The sequence below is a fragment of the Nyctereutes procyonoides genome, unplaced genomic scaffold (genome assembly GCF_905146905.1).
Source record: "Nyctereutes procyonoides isolate TBG_1078 unplaced genomic scaffold, NYPRO_anot_genome, whole genome shotgun sequence".
NCBI classification, from domain to species: Eukaryota; Metazoa; Chordata; class Mammalia; order Carnivora; family Canidae; genus Nyctereutes; species Nyctereutes procyonoides.
In genome coordinates this window covers 19166126-19187657 of record NW_026575020.1, presented here as the reverse complement: position 1 = coordinate 19187657, position 21532 = coordinate 19166126, and the positions used below count along the sequence as shown (strand labels likewise).

General features: G+C 38.6%; 1 protein-coding gene across 5 annotated transcripts in view; it reads right to left on the bottom strand.

The window, feature by feature from the left end:
• Nucleotides 1-21532, bottom strand: part of TADA2A (transcriptional adaptor 2A) — a 50660-nt gene that overhangs the window by 8575 nt on the left and 20553 nt on the right. For 3 of the 5 annotated variants that reach the window (XM_055316569.1, XM_055316571.1, XM_055316570.1), the window contains 7 exons: nucleotides 20374-20465; nucleotides 18201-18358; nucleotides 16690-16778; nucleotides 15408-15480; nucleotides 7077-7140; nucleotides 4464-4507; nucleotides 636-746 (listed from right to left, as the gene is read on the bottom strand). In XM_055316569.1, coding sequence (XP_055172544.1) covers nucleotides 636-746; nucleotides 4464-4507; nucleotides 7077-7140; nucleotides 15408-15480; nucleotides 16690-16778; nucleotides 18201-18358; nucleotides 20374-20465 — 631 coding nt within the window. The remainder of the gene's footprint in view (nucleotides 1-635; nucleotides 747-4463; nucleotides 4508-7076; nucleotides 7141-15407; nucleotides 15481-16689; nucleotides 16779-18200; nucleotides 18359-20373; nucleotides 20466-21532) is intronic. The other 2 variants (XM_055316589.1, XM_055316580.1) reach the window with 2 other exon arrangements.

Sequence of the window (21532 nt, the reverse complement as noted above, 5' to 3'; positions counted from 1 at the left end):
GGTCAAATACACAAATCTTGTGATGAAAAGGTATAGACTAAGCCACTTGTCCAAATTATTTTAAAATGTAAGCCTTAGGGCCTTAACAAACTTTAATTTTTTACAGTGAAAAATCAAATGGTAACTGGGTAGAATTCTCTCAGACAGGCAAAAAAAATGGCAGAAGCACTGGGGTGCCTGGCTGGCTGAGTCAGTTGAGCATGGACTCTTGATTTCAAGCCCCAAAGTCTGGGATTTGCTTCAAAATAATCCAGTTGAGGGTGAGAGAAGAGGGGGTGAATAAAAATGAAAGTGGATTGGCCATGTATTAATTGCGGAGCTGGGTGATAGTTACATGGGGGTTCATTACACTATTATCTCTACCTTTGTATATATTTGAAAACTCCCATAATAAAAAGTGAGGGGAGAAACTACTAAACTACTGCTTAGCTGAGAAAAAAGAAAGCTACTGGGCTTTTTAACTCCTTCTCTTCCAACCCTGAAGTCCCAAATTTACTTCAAGGTAATAAAGGGGAAGAGAAGACAAAAATATCCATTTATTTATTTATACAACTTCACCTAAAACATACCATTTTGTCTATTTATATCAACACACACAAACACAAATACTTGCACAAGGGTTAAAAAGCACCTACGTGCATGGCTTTCAATGAACTTGTCGTGCTCCACTGGCCCCACTATCCTTGCAAATCGCCTCATTGTTTCGTAAAGGTCTTGGACTTCCTTGGGATACCGTCGTTCCATTACTACAGAAAAAATAAAACACGACCATGCCATAGAAAAAATAAAAATCTCTACGTTCTCATTAAATGGAAGGACACTATTCCTAACCTGACTAATTTACCCATGACAGGAAGCAAACAGGAAAGCCAACAATGCAAAACACTAATCATAAAGATAACAGCATCACAGTGACTATCACATAGGGATATTGTAATTCCTGGAGAACTGAAGATCATCTGCATTACTGAGCAGCCTGTGACCTCCACACCTCAGTCTCTTAATTTGTACAGGGGCAGGGACTGCTGGTAGTAATGGGAAAGACAAAGGTAGATCATGCATTTTTAGGAACAATGTTGGGCAAAATTTCTGGTATTAACTTCTGCAGGAAAACAAGGGAAATGCAGACACAATAATCCATCTAGAAGAGGTAGACTAGCCTATAAAAAATGTGTGATCTCTTCCATATCTACTAGGAATCTCCTTACCAACACAACCTCAAGTGAGACATTTATTTCTTCACTCTCTATAAGGGTCGTTTTGCCTTCCTCTAAGTACCACAACTTAATTTACTACTAATGAAATTATATTTTCATAACTATCATCCAAGTAAATGGTCATATATACAGGGTAGCCACAGTCAGTAACTCTGAGGATCACTAAAGACCACACCCCCCCCCTTTTTTAAAGATTTTATTTGTTTATTCATGAGAGAGAGAGAGAGGCAGGCAGACGGAGAAGCAGGCTCCATGCAGGGAGCCGGATGTGGGACTTGATCCCAGGTCTCCAGGATCAGGCCCTGGACTGAAGGTGGCGCTAAACTGCTGAGTCACCTGGGCTGCCCTAATGACCACATTCCTAATAAAAAGTACTATCAGCAAAGAAGATGGGGAGTAAAACCTACCAACAATAAGTGGTAGGTTGGAGTAGCCAGGAACTGCTACTTGGTTATTTCATTCAGATAAACTAAGCTGAAACTTATTAGGTGAGTTAATCAGTAACTAAGCTAGTTCTGCTCACTTCTAGACTATAGATACATGCTTTCCACTATGATAGTTATCCTCTTGGGCAGCCCAGGTGGCTCAAGCAGTTTAGCACTGCCTTTGGCCCAGGGCCTGATCCTGGAGACCTAGGATCGAGTCCCACGTCAGGCTCCTTGCATGGTGCCTGCTTCTTCCTCTGCCTGTGTCTCTGCTTCTCTCTCTCCTCTCTGTGTATTCTCAGAAATAAATAAAAAAAATCTTTAAAAAAAATAAATAAAGTCCTTTTTTCAGCTGAATCTCTTCCCTTGAAAGAGAGATTCTTATCCACAAAGTTCAGGCATTGATTTCATGGGCAGCCACTGATTATTTTCACTACCAAAAAACCCCCCACAACCAAAAGCAAAAAAACACCCTACAAGGATAGTACAGAAGAATTAGGAGTAATAATTTTAAATTTGATGGAAAAAAATCCTCTGCCTACAATATTAAGGTCACATACACTCACTATAATGGCAATTGAAACCTCTGAAACCACACTGCGAAGCAACAGAGCCTCCTCTCAGCTCTATATGAACAAAATACAGTTAATAATCAGGCTAAACTGGGAAGCCTGGGTGCTTCAGCAGTTTAGCACCACCTTCAGCCCAGGGCGTGATCCTGGAGACTCGGGATTGAGTCCCAGGTCAGGCTCCCTGCATGGAGCCTACTTCTCCCTCTGCCTGTGTCTCTGCCTCTGTGTCTCTCATGAATAAATAAAATCTTAAAAAAAAAAAAAATCAGGCTAAACTGACCTCTCTTTACCAGCTGAGAATAGAACTTATGTGAAAGTCAAGGTCTACAATGAGTAAAGGTCAAAACCCTATTGATCTTTGATTGAAAGCCCAGGCATTCAGACACAGGAACCCACTTCTGTAGCTACCAGAATATGATCAATGATTGTCTATAGAAAGAGCAATGAAATCTGATCCTCAGTTATTTTTGCAAGCCAACAGTTCTCAATGAGGATGAAGTTAAACAGGCAAGGAAATGCTAGAAGGAATATAAATCGATAGAACCATCTTTTGGAAAGCAATCTGGTAGCATATGTCAAATGTTTTTAATGATCACCTTCTTTGAACTATTAACTCTACTTTTAAGAATCTACCTTAAAAAATATTCTAAATATATATAAAGTTTTATTCACAAATTCATCATAGGATTATTTATAAAGATTCAAAAAACTAAAAATATACTAAATATCTAGTAATATGTTTAGCAAATTATATACTTACATATATATAAATATACAATATATTATGTAACTATTAAGAGTGACATCTTCAAACCACTATCATTGGAAAAAGTGTAAATGGAAAGTGAAAAAAAAAGTAACATACTTATTTATGATCACAATTATATTAAAAAAACACTTAACCCATGACTGGCTGACCTGAACCCTATAATGGCACAGGGCGCCAAACTCTATTGGATTCTATCAACTAGGATACGAAGGACAATAATCATTAGGTACTTTTACAAAAAAAGATTACTACGACTTAGAAATATTATAAACATTTCTATATAAATATTGTAATTATTATAAGATCATCATTCTTACTTGCTAAACAAACTCTAGAGTGTAGAAGAAGAAAAAGTACAGGGATACTTTCTGCTCAGCCCTAGGTATCTTCAATACTTAAAATAGTAAGGTCAAACAAAGTGTGCATTCACTTAAAAGTCATTATAGTTTTACTATCACCATCAGACAATGCTAGATGTCTTATAATTGTTTGTCCACTACTATGCAAAATAGAGGTTGCCTTTTCAATAAAAATGTTTTAACAACCTGATGATCAAGGTTATGTTATGTTTAACATATAGTTCCTACCCAGTTCCAGAAAATGATCCATTAATATTTATGCTGTAATTAAATTATACTACTTTTTAAGAAAGGAATTATCATATAAGTGTTGATCATATGTTAATGGTTTTGAGCTCTCACTATGTAACATAATTGCCTTGATGATTTCTTAAAAATAAAGATATTCAGCCCTGGGTGGCTCAGCAGTTTAGTGCCGCCTTCAGCCTGGGGCGTGATCCTGGAGACCCAGGATTGAGTCCCATGTCGGGCTCCCTGCATGGAACCTGCTTCTCCGTCTGCCTGTGTCTCTGCCCACCCCCCGCCTGTGTCTCTCATGAATAAATAAGTATAATCTTTAAAATAAAATAAAATAAAGATATTCTAGGACTAACTCTTAGAGATTCTGACCTAATTAGTCTTGGGTGATACCTAGGCAACAAATATATATATATATTTATATTTATTTATTTATTTCTCGAATTTTTAAAAGTTTCCTGCATGATACGCTGGAGCACCTCACTGGCTCAGTCAGTAGAGCACATGACTCCTGATCTTGGGGTACTGAGTTCGAGCCCCACATTGGGTATGGCAATTACTTAAAAAAAAAAAAAAGCTATATACAAGATGCTAATATGCAACTTGGATTAAGAACTACTGATACAGGGGTGCCTGGGTGGCTCAGGGGTTGAATGTCTGCCTTTGGCTCGGGTTGTGATTCTGAGGTCCTGGCTTCGGGTCCTGCATCGGGCTCCCCGCAGGAAGCCTGCTTTTCTCCCTCTGCCTCTGTCTCTGTCTCTGTGTCTCTCATGAATAAATAAATAAAACCTTAAAAAAAAAAAAGAACTACTGCCATAAATGATTTGTTCAAAACTGTTCAATAATGTTGGAAGATAATTTAAAATAAAGCAGCTAATACTTACACTGAAACTTTCTAAGGTTGATTAATCCATGGTCTCTTATAATTCTAGGATGAAAACAACAATAATGTTTATTATAATTAGTTTCACAACTAATAATGTCCTCCACATGCAGCTTTTACTAGACATCTGAAACACTATGAAGTGGAATACTCGGGTTCAAATTTATCACTCCTTACAGAGTTCTGAAGGGTGGTAAGTCTGCTAACACTGGGATCCCTGGGTGGCTCAGCAGTTTAGCGCCTGCCTTCAGCCCACGCCTGGGATCAAGTTCCACGTGAGGCTCCCTGCATGGAGCCTGCTTCTCCCTCTGCCTCACTCTGTGTCTCTCATGAATAAATAAATAAAATATTAAAAAAAAAAGTCTGCTAACACAATTTTAGGCTTTCAAGCAGCATATATTTTTCCTTTCCTTGGACATGGTAGATTCCCAGTAACTGTGCTGGATGGATAAGTGAGCACTCAAAAAAATTGAAAAACAGGGGGGGTGCCTGGGTGGCTCAGTCGGTTAAGCCTCTGTTTTCAGTTTGGGTCATGATCCCAAGGTCCTGGGATCAAGCTCCACGTCAGGCTCCCAGCTCAGCGGAGAGTCTGCTTCTCCCTCTCCCTCTCTCCCTGCTTATGCTCTCTCTCAAGTAAATAAATAAAATAAATTTTTTAAAAATTGAAAAACACAGGTATCCCTGGGTGGCTCAGCAGTTTACCACCTGCCTTTGGCCCAGGGCATGATCCTGGGGTCCTGAGATTAAGTCCCGTATCGGGCTCCCTGCCTGGAGCCTGCTTCTCCCTCTGCCTGTGTCTCTGCCTCTCTCTCGCTCTGTCTCTCATGAATAAATAAATAAAATCTTTTTAAAAAATTGAAAAACATGTCTATAACTTGGAATGACACAGAAGGGAATCTGTGTCTGTGTCATAAGAATTAATCTATTCGATTTAGGGAATTGAGAACAGTCATTTAAGAGAAATGGCTAAACCATAAAAGGGCACTGTGATCACATCCAACATTTACAAGTATACATGTTTACATTCACATAATGCTTTGAAGTTATTTGAAGTAAGTACTGTGCTGGTTTAATGGGAGGGCCTCAACATAAGATCTAACAGCAACCTCAACCACTGAGTTCCAAGATACTGTCTAGCTCAAAGTATGTTTTAAGCAAAACAGAATTTAAGTAAACCAGGCAGAGCTGTGGCTGGAACCTATGATTTGGATACCACAGGTATTCATGACTAGTAATGAAGCTTCTCACAGGGGCAGCTGGGTAATCTTTTCCAACACTTGTCAGAAGCTAACTTTCAGCATGCTTTACTTTAGGTCACATCTTGGTCTCGAGAGTGCCTCCCAAGTCCTATTCCACTTTTTTTGTTGTGATGCCAGTGTTTCCAGTAACACCCTGAGAACACACACACACACACACACACACACACACACACACTCTCTCTCTCTCTCTCTCTCTCTCTCTCTCTCTCTCATACCCCCAGCATACCCTTCCCTGAACTGTTAACTTAACAGTCTCTATAATAATTAGGCTCCTCTCTAACAGGGGTCTGGGATCCATAATTTCCCAGGCTGAATGTATGTTTTTTGTTCTGCTGCAAAGAGGAGGAGTAACTGAGAGTGTCTGAAACTTGTGTAAAATTTCTTTGAAATCCTTCTAGACAAGACTTCTCATAAAAGTGAGTAATTAGAATGAGAGCATTAAAAAAAGCATAACAATTTGATAACACCTTGAATTTATCTTTCTCCTTTTCTTTTTTCCTTAGTGTACCCATATTATCATAATAACATAAGATCATAACATAAGAGGGTAAGAAAGGGATCCCTGGGTGGCGCAGCGGTTTAGCGCCTGCCTTTGGTCCAGGGCGCGATCCTGGAGACCCGGGATCGAATCCCATGTAGGGCTCCCGGTGCATGGAGCCTGCTTCTCCCTCTGCCTATGTCTCTGCCTCTCTCTCTCTCTGTGTGTGTGTGACTATCATAAATAAATTAAAAAAAAAATAAAAAAAAAAAGAAAGAAAGGGTAAGAAAGGGCAGCTCTGGTGGCGCAGCGGTTTGGCGCCGCCTGCAGCCTGGGGTATGATCCTGGAGACCTGGGATCGGGTCCCGCAACGGGCTCTCTGCATGGAGCCTGCTTCTCCCTCTCCCTCTGCCTGTGTCTCTGCCTCTCTCTCTCTGTCTATGAATAAATGAATAAAAAAATCTTAAAAAAAAAAGGGTAAGAAAAACCCAAAAAAGGGAATTTTTTTAATAAGATTTTATTTATTTATTCATGAGAGACAGAGAGAGAGAGAGAGAGAGAGAGAGAGAGAGAGAGAGAGGCAGAGACACAGGCAGAGGGAGAAGCAGGCTCCATGCAGGAAGCCCGATGTGGGACTCAATCCTGGGACTCCAGGATCACGCCCTGGGCTAAAGGCAGGCACTAAACCGCTGAGCCACCCAGGCATCCCAAGGGAAAGTATTATTATCCCCATTTGACAGATGGATAAATTAAGGACCAAGGAAGATAAATGTCTTTCTTGAGGTCACAAGACAAACTACAAGTAGAATGTTCTTATGGGTTATATGTGGTCAGTAGTCCATAGCTGAAAGAAGGCAGCATGGTTTTCTGTACTTACTTTTTTCGCCTTTGTCTCTCCTTTAATCTGGAATGATAGATATCTACTACAGCCATCTTCAGAGCTAAAAACGAACACACACACACACACATAGATATAAAGCCAAGACAAAAATAAATCTTTTACCCAAACTGTCCTAAACTTTGACCTCATATTGCTAACTATTCCACACTCACTGGCTTAGGCAATTTGTCTCTTAGAAACAAAATATCTTACGATATCAAACTTCTTTGTCAGTAAATTACAGTGAAGTTCTTTTTTTCTAGGTATGTATTTATATGGCATTACCCTATAGACAATAATTTCTGCTTTCTACCGAACACCTCTTTTGGCCATGCCTTGTTATGTATATTACTAGGTTTCATATAACAGGAATCTGAACTTTGGTCATACAGGGTTAGAAATTGCATCTATTAGAGTAGTTATAAAAATGAATATTGACTGGGGGTTATAACCTCATAGGAGTTAGGTTCAGCAGACAATAACAAAAGAAGATTGATATGAATAAGGTACAGCAGCACTTTTCAGTTGGGGAGCAACAACTACTTAGGGGATAGTTTTGCATTCAGTAGTGAAAAGTTCTACTAAATGGCCTAACAACCCCAAAGCTATGCTCTGCTTTGTTGCCCACATCCCAGTCCTTTCCTGGCTTTAGTCTCCTATAAAAGACACAAGGAATTAGGAGAAAAGAGTCAGTAGACAGCAAAAGGTTTCATCAATATAATAGTTGTGGTTCTCTTTCTTTCTCTGGCCAATTTTTCCAGCTTCAGAGTTCCTCAGGGTTCTGTTCTCATCTTTCTTATCACCCTTCACTTTATTCCTAGAAACTTATCCACTTCTATGGTTCCACATACCATTGAAATATAATCTCAAATTCAGATATTTATTTTAAGCTCCAGACCCTATCTGGACATCTCTACTCACATGATCTTCAATTACAAACTTGTACTCTACCTCTTTTCCAAAACTCTGCTAAGACAGAAATCAGCCTGCCTGTCCCTCCCCTCCCTTCATATCCAGTCAGTGAATCTTACCTATATTGAATGCTTTAGTCTGTCTCAAATTCATCTCTTTGTCCCTAATCCTATTCCTTAGCTCAGGTATCTTGTCTCAATGAGATTACTGCATGTACTCACTTAATAACTCCATTCCTATCTTAATTCCAATTCAACCATTCAAATGGTACCAGGGTAATGTTTTTAAGCATAATCTGATGGTGTATTTCCTCTGCTGACAATTTTTCAGTGGCTTCCTATCCATTTACGGGAGTTCAAACCCTCACATGTTATATAAAATCCCTGATGTCTTGAATCTCCCTATCTTCCTAGGCTCGTTTCCTACCATTCTTTCATACACCCTATACACCATGTGTGTAAAACAATATGCCCTAGGTTGCAAAGCTGCTGAGTACAGAGCAGGGATCCAAACCCAGACAGTCTGGTTCTAGAGCCTTAGAGTAGGAAAGACATTGAAATTGCCCAACATGTTTACTTTCTCTGTGATAGTCCTATATGCTAAATCTGGCTTAACTAAAAATGATATGTGTGTTTAAAAAAAAATCAGAAGTAAACAACTCCCACAGGCTTTTTATTTATACTCTGAAGACCCTCTAAAGTTAGGAAATATAGACTAGCCACTAATAGCTCTAGAAGAAAATACGAGTACTACTTGATTTGGCACTGTGCTACATAAACCATTCTTAACTATAATCAATGGATTCTGAAGGAATCTTAAAATTTAGTGATTTTAGTAGATTCTGGAACTATCTTAATAACTTGTTATCCCCTTAGGCTTTGTGTAAGTTGAGAGTTTGATGGGTTTTAATTACTAAAATTATTCACAGAAGAAAGAGGCTCTAGAGCACAACAGAATAACCTGACATGCATCCTCTGAAAAACTAAAATATACTATTCAGATGTTAGGTAATAAAACTTAACGCAACAGCCGTGCAGCAAAGAATTTAGTTGTGACAATCACTTCTTCCACGATAGTGAGTTTCACTGAACCAAAATAGAGCCTAGAGCCTCTGTAATACTGATAAACAAAAAAAGCAATACAATCTCACCAGAAGGATGTGAGATACAAATTCAAGTTTAGCCCATGGGGGCAATGAGTCAACACAGATTTGCATGATCTCCTAAAGTAACTTTTAAACATTATTTTCAAATATGTTCTTATTTGAAATGCAAAAGTTAGATCAGCTTTAGCTGAACTACTCTCCCTATTCTACCTCCAGCTACCCTTGCCAGTAGTAGTCCCTGAGGGTACTTCCATGAACAGTTTGAAACTCACACTTTTGCTTCCTGAAACTAGATTTTAAGGTAGGAAAAAATGCAACGAACCAGGTAAGAGAACAGTACACAGTGGTTCATTACAATCACCAATTTCTTTCACTATATAAAAGCAACAAAAGCAGATTAATGTACAGTTCTGAGGTGCTGTCAATATGGTATCCCTGACAAGATAATAGAAATAAATTCTGGATACTCCATCCTGATTCATTACTGTACATCTCACTGCTACCTGCCCTCAGGATAGTCTCAGATTAGAAGGAAGAGATATCAAAATCTAACATGTGGGGCTCTGAGCAGATGCACTGTATATGTATATAACTTCAATCACTGGGAAATGACCAGGAATATTTTATCTAGGCCATTCTGCCTTGAGTCTGAGATAAAAATAACGCAAATTCTAGCTGGATGATCTGAAGAGAGTGGATGCATTATTTTTTTTTTAAGTTTAAGTATAAAGAAAAAAGTAATAGCTACCATGGATTTTGTTTCTAACAAGCTCAAAAATTTAAACAACATTGCTTTATTTTTCCTCACAACTGCCCACAACTAAAAATAATTCAATAATATCAGATTAAAGATTTAAGGCAACGGTTTTCAAACTTTTTTTTTTTAGGTAGAACTCTTTCTATAAGTGAACTCTTTCTCGATTTATAGGATTGTCCCATATAAAAGCCCAGGTATTTTGAAATAGTCCCGTACCCTGCTACTGTTTTCTAACACACTGCTATAGAATAATACGCTCTAGACTGCTGTGCTGGTGGAGATGCAGTTTATTTGCCTGTGGTGGATCAGGCAGGTGAGAATAGGGAGGAGAGGATGCATCTCTAACCAAACACAAGTTTTATAATGGACTCTGTTGTTGTTTTTTTTTTAATGGACTGTTTTTTTGTATGAGAAACAGAATTAGGTAGTCAACAGTTCAAGGCAGAAAGAAAAAAAAAAGCTACGTAAACAGCTAACACACACTGAGTACTTATGATGTTCCAAGCTCTTTATGGGTCTTATCTTATTTACCTACCCAATAACGAGAGGAATTCAACGGGGGAAAAATGACTTGAGAAACCAGTGGAAATTATTGCTAATTCTGAAAACACATTTCTGTAATTCTTCTAAGACATTAACTTATCAGGTTGTTTGCTGAGATTTGTGTGGGAATGACTTAACACAGAAAAAAAACCTGAAGAGACTACAAAAAAAAAAAATCTATAAATACTGACAAATAGTTTCACTGCTTGATCATTTCAGTAGTGAACTGTGCAACTGGCTTTAGAGAACAAAGGGAAGGAAAGGCACACACAGAAACAAATGGGAGAACTGGCATTCTCCCAGAGGAAAATGCATATTTGAAACCATCTCTTTTCTTTATAAAGCACTCAGATTGCAGTAACTGATTATAAAATCTTAACTGCATGAATAACCCAGGGAGGACCACAGCAGGCAGAACAGAAATGAGAAGGCAGACACTGAAAGAATGAGATCACTGGTTCACATTTTACTTAAAGTGACTGGAAGTTCCAGTAAAATGGGCAAACAAAGAACCAGAGATCACGAAAGACAAACCAAAACCACCCATAACCTATTCACTCTTGAAATCCCAGCTTTAAGGGAAGAATTGTCTCCCTGTGATTACACTGGGGACTGATAACAAAGTTTCTAAACGACTGGCCTTAAAATATTTCAAGAAGTGGGCAGAAGTCAGAGGCAGTTCCTTCCCACTGCAGTGTATTTCTAACATTGTTCAAAATAGCTGGCAACATGTCTCTGTTTTCCTAACAGAAGGCACTTACTGCTTGCTTGGCAAGACAACCAACTCAGAGGCTTTAACTGCAGGGAAGCCAATCAAAATCTCTATTGCAACCACATAAGTACAAACCTGTGACTCAGGTATTCCCCAGAAGCAAAGCTTTTAAAAAGTCATTTTCCCCCAAAAGCTTTTGATCAAGATGTACACAATTAATTCTGTGAAGGAAGACTATGTGACTTAATGGTTAAAGTCAGCAAGTAGGAAGCCATAGTTACTTAAGTCCTTCGTGCACTTTCCTGAATGTAAAATGGGAAAATGTGGTTAAGCTATGGAAGATAACAAATATGACATCTCACAAACACACACACACACAAAACAGCAATAAAAACGCAAGGTTGTAAAGATGATAAATATTGTTGATAAATATTAAGAACATAGACTCTGGAGATGGCTGTCACTAGCAGGTTATATGACCTTAGGCAAGCTACTTGATATTTCCATTCTTCAGTTTCCTCATCTATAAAATGGGAGATTAGGATGATGATGGTAATAATAATGCTGAATTTATAGAGTTCTATGCAGATTAAATGACATTAACTCACATGTGTGAAGGGCACAGAATGGTACCTGGCAAACATTAAAGGGCTATATGTAACAGCTATTATTACTAAATAGCATTTATGTCTAAAATGTCTTAAGTATAACACCCTACATGCCTTTAAAGGGAAGGGCATTGCCAATAGGTAGCTAGGTATACATAGTGACAAGGCTGGACCTCTAATCTACTAATCATTAAATTATCTAAAGGCTGATAATATAAGCCAAAGAAGTTAAAAAAAGAAAGAACAAAGAAGTTAAAAAAAGAAAGAACAAAGAAGGTGGGGGAGTATCCATGCTGGCCAAGAAATTTTGCTGAAATTAGCTTTCCAAATAAAGGGAGAGTAAACGGCCCCAATGGGTAACTCTATGAAGTGTTGAAAACACTGACCCAACATGTAGGAAGTAGCTCATAATGCCTGTCGCTTGCCTAGGTAATAGGACAGCAACGATTAGAAGATGTTGTACTCAGGGTTTTAGAACCTGTGAAACTCTGGGAAAAGGGATTCTACAAATCTAGATGTGTTTTTCCCAAATGAAAGCACCCTAGGGAGAGATGGCCCACAGGAAAAAGGAACAACACTGTGCATCTACATTGAAGTCCCAAACATACCAGGACACAAGAGAATGCCAAGTTGAGTCTTCTGCATCATTGTTTCTGAACCAATAATTTCTGCTTATTTCAATAAAATACATGGTGGTGTCATCTAGGGATCCCAGAACTTCCTTATTTTCTTCCTCAGGCATTGCTTCACTGGCAGTAGCCTTTCCTGGCCCATTCTGAAAGCTTCTAGTATGGTTGGAATGCAATTAATTATCCCTCCATTGTGTCCCAGAACTCTATAATGGACCATTCAAACCCATCATACTAGACAAATTCCATGAATCATAGCAAAAGTCTTTGGGTGAGGAAAAGGGGTTGATGACATCAGCCCTGGGATAGAACCCAGCCAGTTTGTTTCCTTGCAGAAGTTATATAAGTGAGGGAACATAAAAGGAATGTTATCAACTCCCAGTAATATTAAGAGTATAATGGAATGGTAATAACAGCAATCTCAACTATGTATCATCTTTCATTGGAGACATTACTGGCAGTGGACACAAAAAAACAGCAAGCAAGATTGCAGGGACTTGCCCAAGATCACCCAATGACTCAGAAGCAGGGCTAAAGTAGAATCAGTGTCCCAATTTGCAAAAAATATGTGCCCCTCCTTCTGTGCTAGGTGTGCTTAGAAAGCTCTTTCTCATTTCTTCCTATCTGTGGGCTCCCAGTCTCTCCCCTTCACTGAGTATCTGGGAGAATGTGCTCAGCTCAGGGGCCATACATGCACCACATTGGACAGTGGGTCAGCCACATTGGGCAATGGGTCAGGCTGCTAGAGGAGCTAAATAAGTACTCTAGACCATAAACAAAGCATCCTCTTGTGGCGCCCGCAAGTCATCTCTTTGATCTCAAGCACTGCTAAACCGCTTTCAAATGTTAACATCTTTTAAAAAGTACCCATCTGAACATATAGTTTGCCAGTAAGACAGGGAGGAAAAAGGGAGTCAGGGTTTATTATTTACATTCTGTTAAAGCTGCATATTAGAACAGTCCGTAACTGATGCTTCGATTCTAGTTCAAAATAACTGGAATCAAGTGACTTACAAGGTGGAGAAATCGTAGGAAGAATACAAACTAAAGTATGTTACAGATCTGAAATGCTAACGGAAACAAAAATCTTTAATCAATAGCTTCTTTCTTTCTCTTATTGCTCCTACTTACAGAAAGGACTACAAACATACCAGAAGAAACTGTAAACCTTGCTTCTATAAAGAATGAAGAGTGAAATTAAATACCGACCATTACCACAGTTTTCTCCATAATGTTGAGGCTAAAGAATAAAGATCTTGGAGAAGAAGTGATTCAGCAAAGTCTGACATAGTTGAGCCCTTATCGACATGAAAAATTCTGACTTTCAAAAGTTGGCACTTTTGAACAGTATCTAAAAGGGGGAGATATATATATATGCAGCTACTTTTTTTGCATTCTGAATAAGAAAGATACGAGTCAGGAAACAATACCATTTTAATCAAAGCTGGCGTGTATGACAAATACTGAATGGCAATCCATCCGTACACTGCAGTCAAGGAACCACCTCCAGAGAGGAGAAAGGCCATCACGTGGGTTACTGGGCTTGAAAAGAAGAGACTGTGGAAGACTGAACAAACACAGTGTGTCTAGTGAATGCTCAAGCAGTTTGCTGTCAAGCTTTCCTCTTTTAGTTCCATCTGCGTCACTTCCACTTTCCTTAAAGTTGTGTGGGAGAAAATGGGAGGAATGAAATTTTGCAAAGAAAATGGCTCAAGAAATATGTAGATAGAAAATCCTGAAGGTAAAATTTTTATGAGAACTCTTTCTTGGTCCCAGATCTGGTGTTAACAAATACCTAAATAGCTCTTCTGTGGAAAAGAAGAATCAAGTTCCCTTTCTAGTGACAGTGAACCAGTTAATGCAATATGAAAACTTGATTTACAGTTCAACAAGGACTCTACTTGCCTTTCCCACCTCGGATATAGATTTAAGATAAACAATGAAGATACTGTTTGGGAAATACAGAATCCAAGGAAGCATTATTCACCCATTGTATCACATTCAATTCTGGACTAAAATGGAAGAATATTGGGGATTATTTTAAATATGTAGTTCAATGTAAGCAGAAAGAGGAGGAAAAAAGAGATTTAATTAAAGTCTCTTTCTTTTAAGAGCTCTGTTGGCATTAACTACTTACATTATAACACTAGAATGGACATAAATCTTAGATAAAAATTCAAAAGTGCTAAAAATCCAATAGTTCTGAGAAAAAAAGGAATTCCCAATCTTGGTCTAAAAACCCTTGAAGAACTTCCATTCTTTTTCTCTGCTATGGGAAATTTGGAGTAACAGATTATAGTGAATATCTAGTATTTTTTTTTTAAGATTTTATTTATTTATTCACCAGAGACGCAGAGAGAGGAGAAGCAGGTTCCATGCAGGGAGTCCGATGTGGCACTCAATCACGGGACTTGAGGATCATGCCCTGAGCCAAAGGCAGACATTCAACGACTGAGCTACACAGGCATCCCAGAGAACATCTAGTATCATCAGTTGGTACTGAAGTCCCAAGGTGTTTACACTGATTCCCTTCTTTCTAAAGAAGCAGTGAAGGCCATTCAATGAACTACCTCAGTATAGTTAAAAAGAAAGATCACATAGTCCAAGACCAGCATACCAACTACCATTACATGATCCACATTCTCATCCTCATCACAAATGATCTTTTTCAGGGCACCTGGGTGGCTCAGTCAGTTAAGCATCTGACTTCAGCTAAGGTCATGATCTCAGGGTCCTGGGATAGAGTCCCACATTGGTTTCCCTGCTCCTCGGGAAGCCTGCCTCTCCCTCTGCCTCCTCCCCCCCGCCCCTTAGTCTCTCTCGGATAAATAAAAAATCTTAAAAAAAACAAAACAAAACAAAAAACAAAACAAAACCTAAAACAACAAATGATCTTTTTCACTGTGGTCAAAACACAACAGGGTAAATTCAGCAACTTACCTACCAGGTTTTGAGTCCCATAAGAGCAGGGAACATATTTTATTCATTCTTATATTCCTAATACTCAACAGTGTCACCACATACTTTGTAATCAATAAAAACATGCTGAAATAAAATGTTACCATGTAAAATGTCCGAGTCATCTTCAACAAAATCGATGTCTCTCAAGTCCCATTCTGCATAATTGTCAAACTCCTGTTTGGGTAAAAAAATTCCCACCCCAAACTCATCAGCTTTGAGTAATGCCTTCACAGTAGTCATGCTTTAGAAGTAAAGAGAAAACACACAAACATTTGTTAAAAAGTACTGAATGGAGTACATGGTCAGTATACTACTACAAGAAATAAGAAGCCATGGGAAAAATCTCAAGAGGCTTTCAGGCAGTAGAGACAGCAAAAATATGAGAAAGTTATGAGTCCAGAAATAAAGCCAAACCTAGTGTTCTAACAATTAAAAGTAATCTGTTCATAAAATCCAAACTGAAAAATCTAACTCTGACTAGGCCACCGAGTATTTAGATAAGAACATTGTTTACATTAACTCGTTTACCTTTTTACTACCTTTTGAGGGCTCTATTTATTTGATTTTGCTTATATAGATCAATGAGTAGATTTGTTCATATTCTACTCAATAAGTATAATTTGTAGAGCTGCTGTAGAAGCAGCTCTATGATATCAGCTGCCATGAACAAAATGCTGACATTTTGGCTAACAAAATTATTTGTAGTTTGCTAAACTTTCAAATTGCCTCCAAGAAAGTTGTAATTATGGATCAGATGATAAATTAAGAGACTTGTAATTACTTTCACATGGCTTTTAATTCCATGGATGAAAAAGGAACATACAGTTTTCATATAGATTCATCATGCTTTATATACTTGTGAATATAGAACAGGGGCCAGCAAACTGTAGCCTATGGACCAAATTCAGCCTACTGCCTGTTTTTGTAAATAAGGTTTTATTGGAGCACAGGCATGTTCATTTGCTTACATATTATTTATGCTGCTTTTGTAAAATAATGGCAAAGTTTACGTGCAACAGAGAATTTATGGTCTACAAAAAATATTTTCTATCTGGTCCTTAAAGGAAAAAAGTTTGCCAATCCCCGATACTGTACAACTTTGAAACCCCCTAAAGGTGGAATGAGAACCAGACTATAAAAACCCCATATCTATTGAAGTGAGAGCCAACATCTCTGCAACTCAAGAAATAGGTTCTTGGTCTGAAGAACTTTTACATTTTATATACAAAAATGTTATGAATGAGAAAAGGTACTCAAATGGAAGAAAATGTGGCTGCATAAGACCCTACAAATTACAGTGCTTCAAAAGTCTCTTTTTCGTGGTATAAAACCTATAGGTAAGAAATATAAGCCTCATGTGAAACAAAAGGAAGTTTCTCCTACCTCGATGAAATCTGCTCGAGCTGGCATGTATCCTGCCATGTCCCGAGAAAGCAAGGAGTCAAAGGTAGGTCGGGGAGGATCATCTGTAGCTGGAAGAATTTAGGTTCTTATTACTTAATAAAATATTGGCATGAAAAAGTGACAGAGTAATAGTCCTCCTCATTTACATACTGAAAATTTTTTTTGGAAAAAAACAGGGTCTGAGAGAATAAGATTAAAAAACGTTTTATAAAGGGAAGAGTGAAAAAGATAAGGTATTATGGAAACAGATTGACTTCTTAAAAAGGAAACTAAGACTTAGGGAATTCTCTAAATAAAATGGGGAAATTCCTCCTGATTTGTGCTTTCTTAACATAAGAGAAAACCAAGGATCTTTTCTTCAATATTACAGAACATAAGTATTTACCCTATCTGCTTCAGCTCCCTTACCCCTTAGGAGCAATTTTAATTTACAAATCTCACCCAACTGAAAAGCAAAAAACCCCCATAGGATTTGGAAGTTAGCTGGAATTGGGTCCTAGCTCTAATAGCATCTAGTCCCATGAGGCACAAATTATTTAACCTTTCTGAGTCTGTTTCTTCACATATAAAGCACTTGCTCTGCCTATCTCACTGGGTTGCTCTGAGGAGCAAATGATCTAATGGATTTGAAAACAAAATGTTAACATCCAACGTGTTTTCCAAATAGGTATCATCAGGCTTTGAGTTAGTCAGCTATGAAACTTCTACAGAGTCTGATGAAAGGGGTGGGAGGGGAAGGTGGTGGTGGTGAGGAAAACATTCATATTTCATTATTTGTACTCTGGGAGTCATTCAGCAAAGATGCCCATTTATAATTCATCATGTTTTTAGTTACGTTTTGTTAGAAGACCCATTTAGTCACATGAGATTAAAAAAAAAAAAGTTCGCTATTACTAACACAACTAAGTGAACTACAATAACAAATTGCTTCTTGGACTTAACACTGGGATAATTGATAATAATGAATCAAGGGAAGCCTGGATGACTCAGTGGCTGAGCTCTGCTTTCAGCTCAGAGCCTGATCGTGGGGTTCGGGGATCAAGTCCCACTTCGGGCTCCCTAAGGGGAGCCTACTTCTCTCTCTGCCTATGTCTCTGCCTCTCTGTCTCTGATGAATAAATAAAATCTTAAAAAAAAAATTAATCAAATACCGGACTGTCTTAGGGAACTAATATCTATAGTCGTAAACCATCCAAAGCATGGAAGGTTGATTCATTTTGGACATCTTATTTGCAGAAGCATTAAAGTCAACTGATATGTTCATAAGCCTCGGAGTGGGTGGGACTACACACCGTTTCTGGAAACTGGGATTTCTGGCATAGAGCTCTGACCCCTCCTACTCCCATTACAGCCCTGACTCTCAGTAACTGCCAGGTCAACTCCTCCCATCTTCCATAAGCTCTTTAGCTGCCAAACTGCTGTTTATCTGCTACTGCAACAGGGACCAAGGATGAGCTAAGTATCTCTTACCAACAGAGGGAGGTACTTACACTGAAACGGAATGGCTGTGTCAGCAGTTTTTGCCTCTTCTGCTTGCTTCAGGTTCAGCAGGGTAGACGCAAACAGAGGGTTATTGATGAAATGCTTCATATAGTGCTTCTCACACTCTTCCTTGGTCTTGGTGCACATCTGATTGGCTACATCCTGCCTAGAGGATTGTGAAGAAAAGAGAGCTTTCACTATTTATATACAATGCTCAAAGCATAGTTTGTTCTTTCCGTATTTTGAGTCCCACCTATATAAATGTTTGGAATTTGATACCTCTAAAGCAGCTGGAGATATCAGCTGAACAACGAGAGAAATATAAGCCTGATATTGGTGTAATCTGATGTGCCAAATTCTGCTCTTCCAATATATAGAAACAATATCTGAAAAGTGCGTTCCTTCCCACCAAAAGAAAAGAAGATCACTAGAAAATTTGTAAATTTCTGTGTAAGCTAGGCCTCAGGAAAGGAATTGCTATAATAAGCCACTTCAGAACACTCAAAATCTACATAAGTACAGTTTTATATTTGCAAAGCATTTTATAGCTTACAAAACATTTCACATCAACAAACATTTCTTTACTAGAGTGCCTTTGATAGGCTAAGCAGTAAGCAACAGTCACAACATATTTTAAGTTAATCCTAGTATTATCCATGTAGTGTTGAGTACTTACTACCTCAACTCCACAGATGAAAAAAACGACTCAAAGAAATTAAGAAACTTGCTTAAGAAAATAAAACACGTAAGTTTGCAAAAAGCCAGAATTTGTACCTCAGACTTCTGCTCCTAAACCTAGATGACAGAGAAGTAGAGGTAAAAGCTCTCCAAGTTCCCTCTTGACCTGTCTCTCTAGTTCTTAATCTTTTCCTTCTAGACTAAAAGCTTCTCAAGTGCAAGATACATGTCATAATTTTTAGCTCTACCACCCTCACCATCAAGTTTAGTGCCTTACCCTCAGCCGAGACAGACAAGTCTTTTTTTGTGATTTTTACCAGGGCAAGAGGGGAACAGGGAGGATTAGTCTATTGTAGAACATTAGAATGGCAAGCAAAAAATGAAAAACTATGCCTAAAATGATTAGCAAGCTCCTCATGAGTGATCATTTTTTCTATCTTCTTTAGTATTCCCCATAGTATACAATATTTTATGATGCTTACTAAATGCTGAATAAATATAAGCAAAATGTGAACTGAACTCAAATTTCCTTCTTCAGGGCCCTTCACAATGGAGGCAGTACAGTATATTCTATTATTACTAGGACAGATTACTTATACTAGGAAGGTCAGGATAGGGAGGATCTAGTTAGGAATCCTTTACTAATAAGCTATATGATCATGAGAAATTATCTTAACTCCCTAAGCTTTAGATTCTTCATGAGCAAAATACTATTTAAAAATGCCCCTGACCCTGCTATTTTACAAAATGAAATCATTAGTGTGAAAGTATTCCCAAAAGGTAAAAGTGAAAGTGATACTATTATTAAATAGCATTGCTTCCTAGGGCAACAGCTAAGTGCTGTTCAGTTCTGCCAGGCTTGGATTTATCTGCAAGCTAAAAACAGGGAATGTGCATAAGAGGTCTCCTAAACTCCAGCCTTTTTTTTTTTTAAAGACTTTATTTATTTATTCATAGAGACACAGAGTGAGAGAGAGAGAGAGAGAGAGAGGCAGGCACCATGCAAAGAGCCTGACATGGGACTCGATCCCGGGTCTCCAGGATCACGCCCTGGGCTGCAGGCGGCGCTAAACCGCTGCGCCACCGGGGCTGCCCCCAAACTCCAGTCTTAAGTAAGCTATGGCCATCTAACTAAAGTTTGACTCACTTAAATGATGAGGGTATCTACAGTCAAGAAAAATTCCTAAAATCAGAAAGAAGCAATAACTAATAAGTCTGAACTCCCCCAGTCTTCAGAAAGAAATAACCAACCTTCCCTGTGTTGATATATCCAAAGCAGCCTTTTAGAGCTGCCCAGTCATGGACAGCTAAACATACCACGTTCTGTGAGGCATTTCAGTCATGAAAAGTAACATGCGGAATGGAAGAGGAGTTATCGCTAAGTCATGGGACAACAGAAAAGTAACATATGGCTCCCAAATTCCTCTTTCGGAGGCTCCTTTCAGCAGCACCTTCTTCTCTGAGCCTACTAGGGCAGGACTACCCTTAACACCAAGCTCTTACCAATTTCCAAAGCCACAGTCCATCACAGCTTCTAACAGAGCCATTTCTTCTTGAGCAGTCCAGCTTGGGTCAAGAACAGGAAAATCTGAGGTCTAAGGAGGAAACAGTTTTGCCTAAGAACAGATACAGAAATGGAACCCAGCAACCTGAGATGTAATGCTAATTCACACTCAAATGACTGTCATTCTCATGGTTTTGACCAGTTATCTAAAGTACATTCTAATAAGAATTGCCCCACCTCTATTTCCATCATTAACTATAAGTCTCCAGTAAATATTATCACTCATAAATGCCATGTAACTTATGTAGAGACATGTATTTTTTATTTTATTTTATTTATTTTTTTTAAAAATCTTTATTTATTTATTTATGATAGTCACAGAGAGAGAGAGAGGCGGAGACACAGGCAGAGGGAGAAGGAGGCTCCATGCACCGGGAGCCCGACGTGGGATTCGATCCCGGGTCTCCAGGATCGCGCCCTGGGCCAAAGGCAGGCGCCAAACCGCTGCGCCACCCAGGGATCCCTATTTTTTATTTTAAATAGTAAGTATGTATGTATGTATGTATGTACGTATGTATGTATGTATTTAGAGTAAGCAGAGGGAATGGCAGAGGGAGAGGAAGAGAGAGAATCTCAGGCAGACTCCATGCCCAGCATGGAGCCCAACATGGGGCTTGATCTCACGACCCTGAGATAATGACTTGAGCTGAAATTAAGAGTCGGATGCTTAACTGATTGAGCCACCGAGGCACCACAATATTTTTAAACTTAGCACAAAGATAGATATAAATATTATACTATGTTCCCACTTAGCTAAGAAAGAAGTCAATACAAACAAGTGTATGTTTATATTTTTTTAAATGGAAGAACAAACCATATATTTAAAAAAAAAGGTTACCTATGGGAAGGAGAGGGAGAAAACAGTGGAAAGGACAGAGATAGAAGCTAAACCTCTCTGAATATTCCTTGTTTTGTAGATCTGACTTTTTCTTTTTCTTTTTTTAAAATATTTTATTTATTTATTTATGAGAGACACACAGACATAGGCAGAGGAAGAAGCAGGCTCCTTCCAGGGAGCCTGATGTGGGACTTGATCCCCGGACTCCGGGATCACACTCTGAGGCGAAGGCAGATGCTTAACTGCTGAGCCATCCAGGC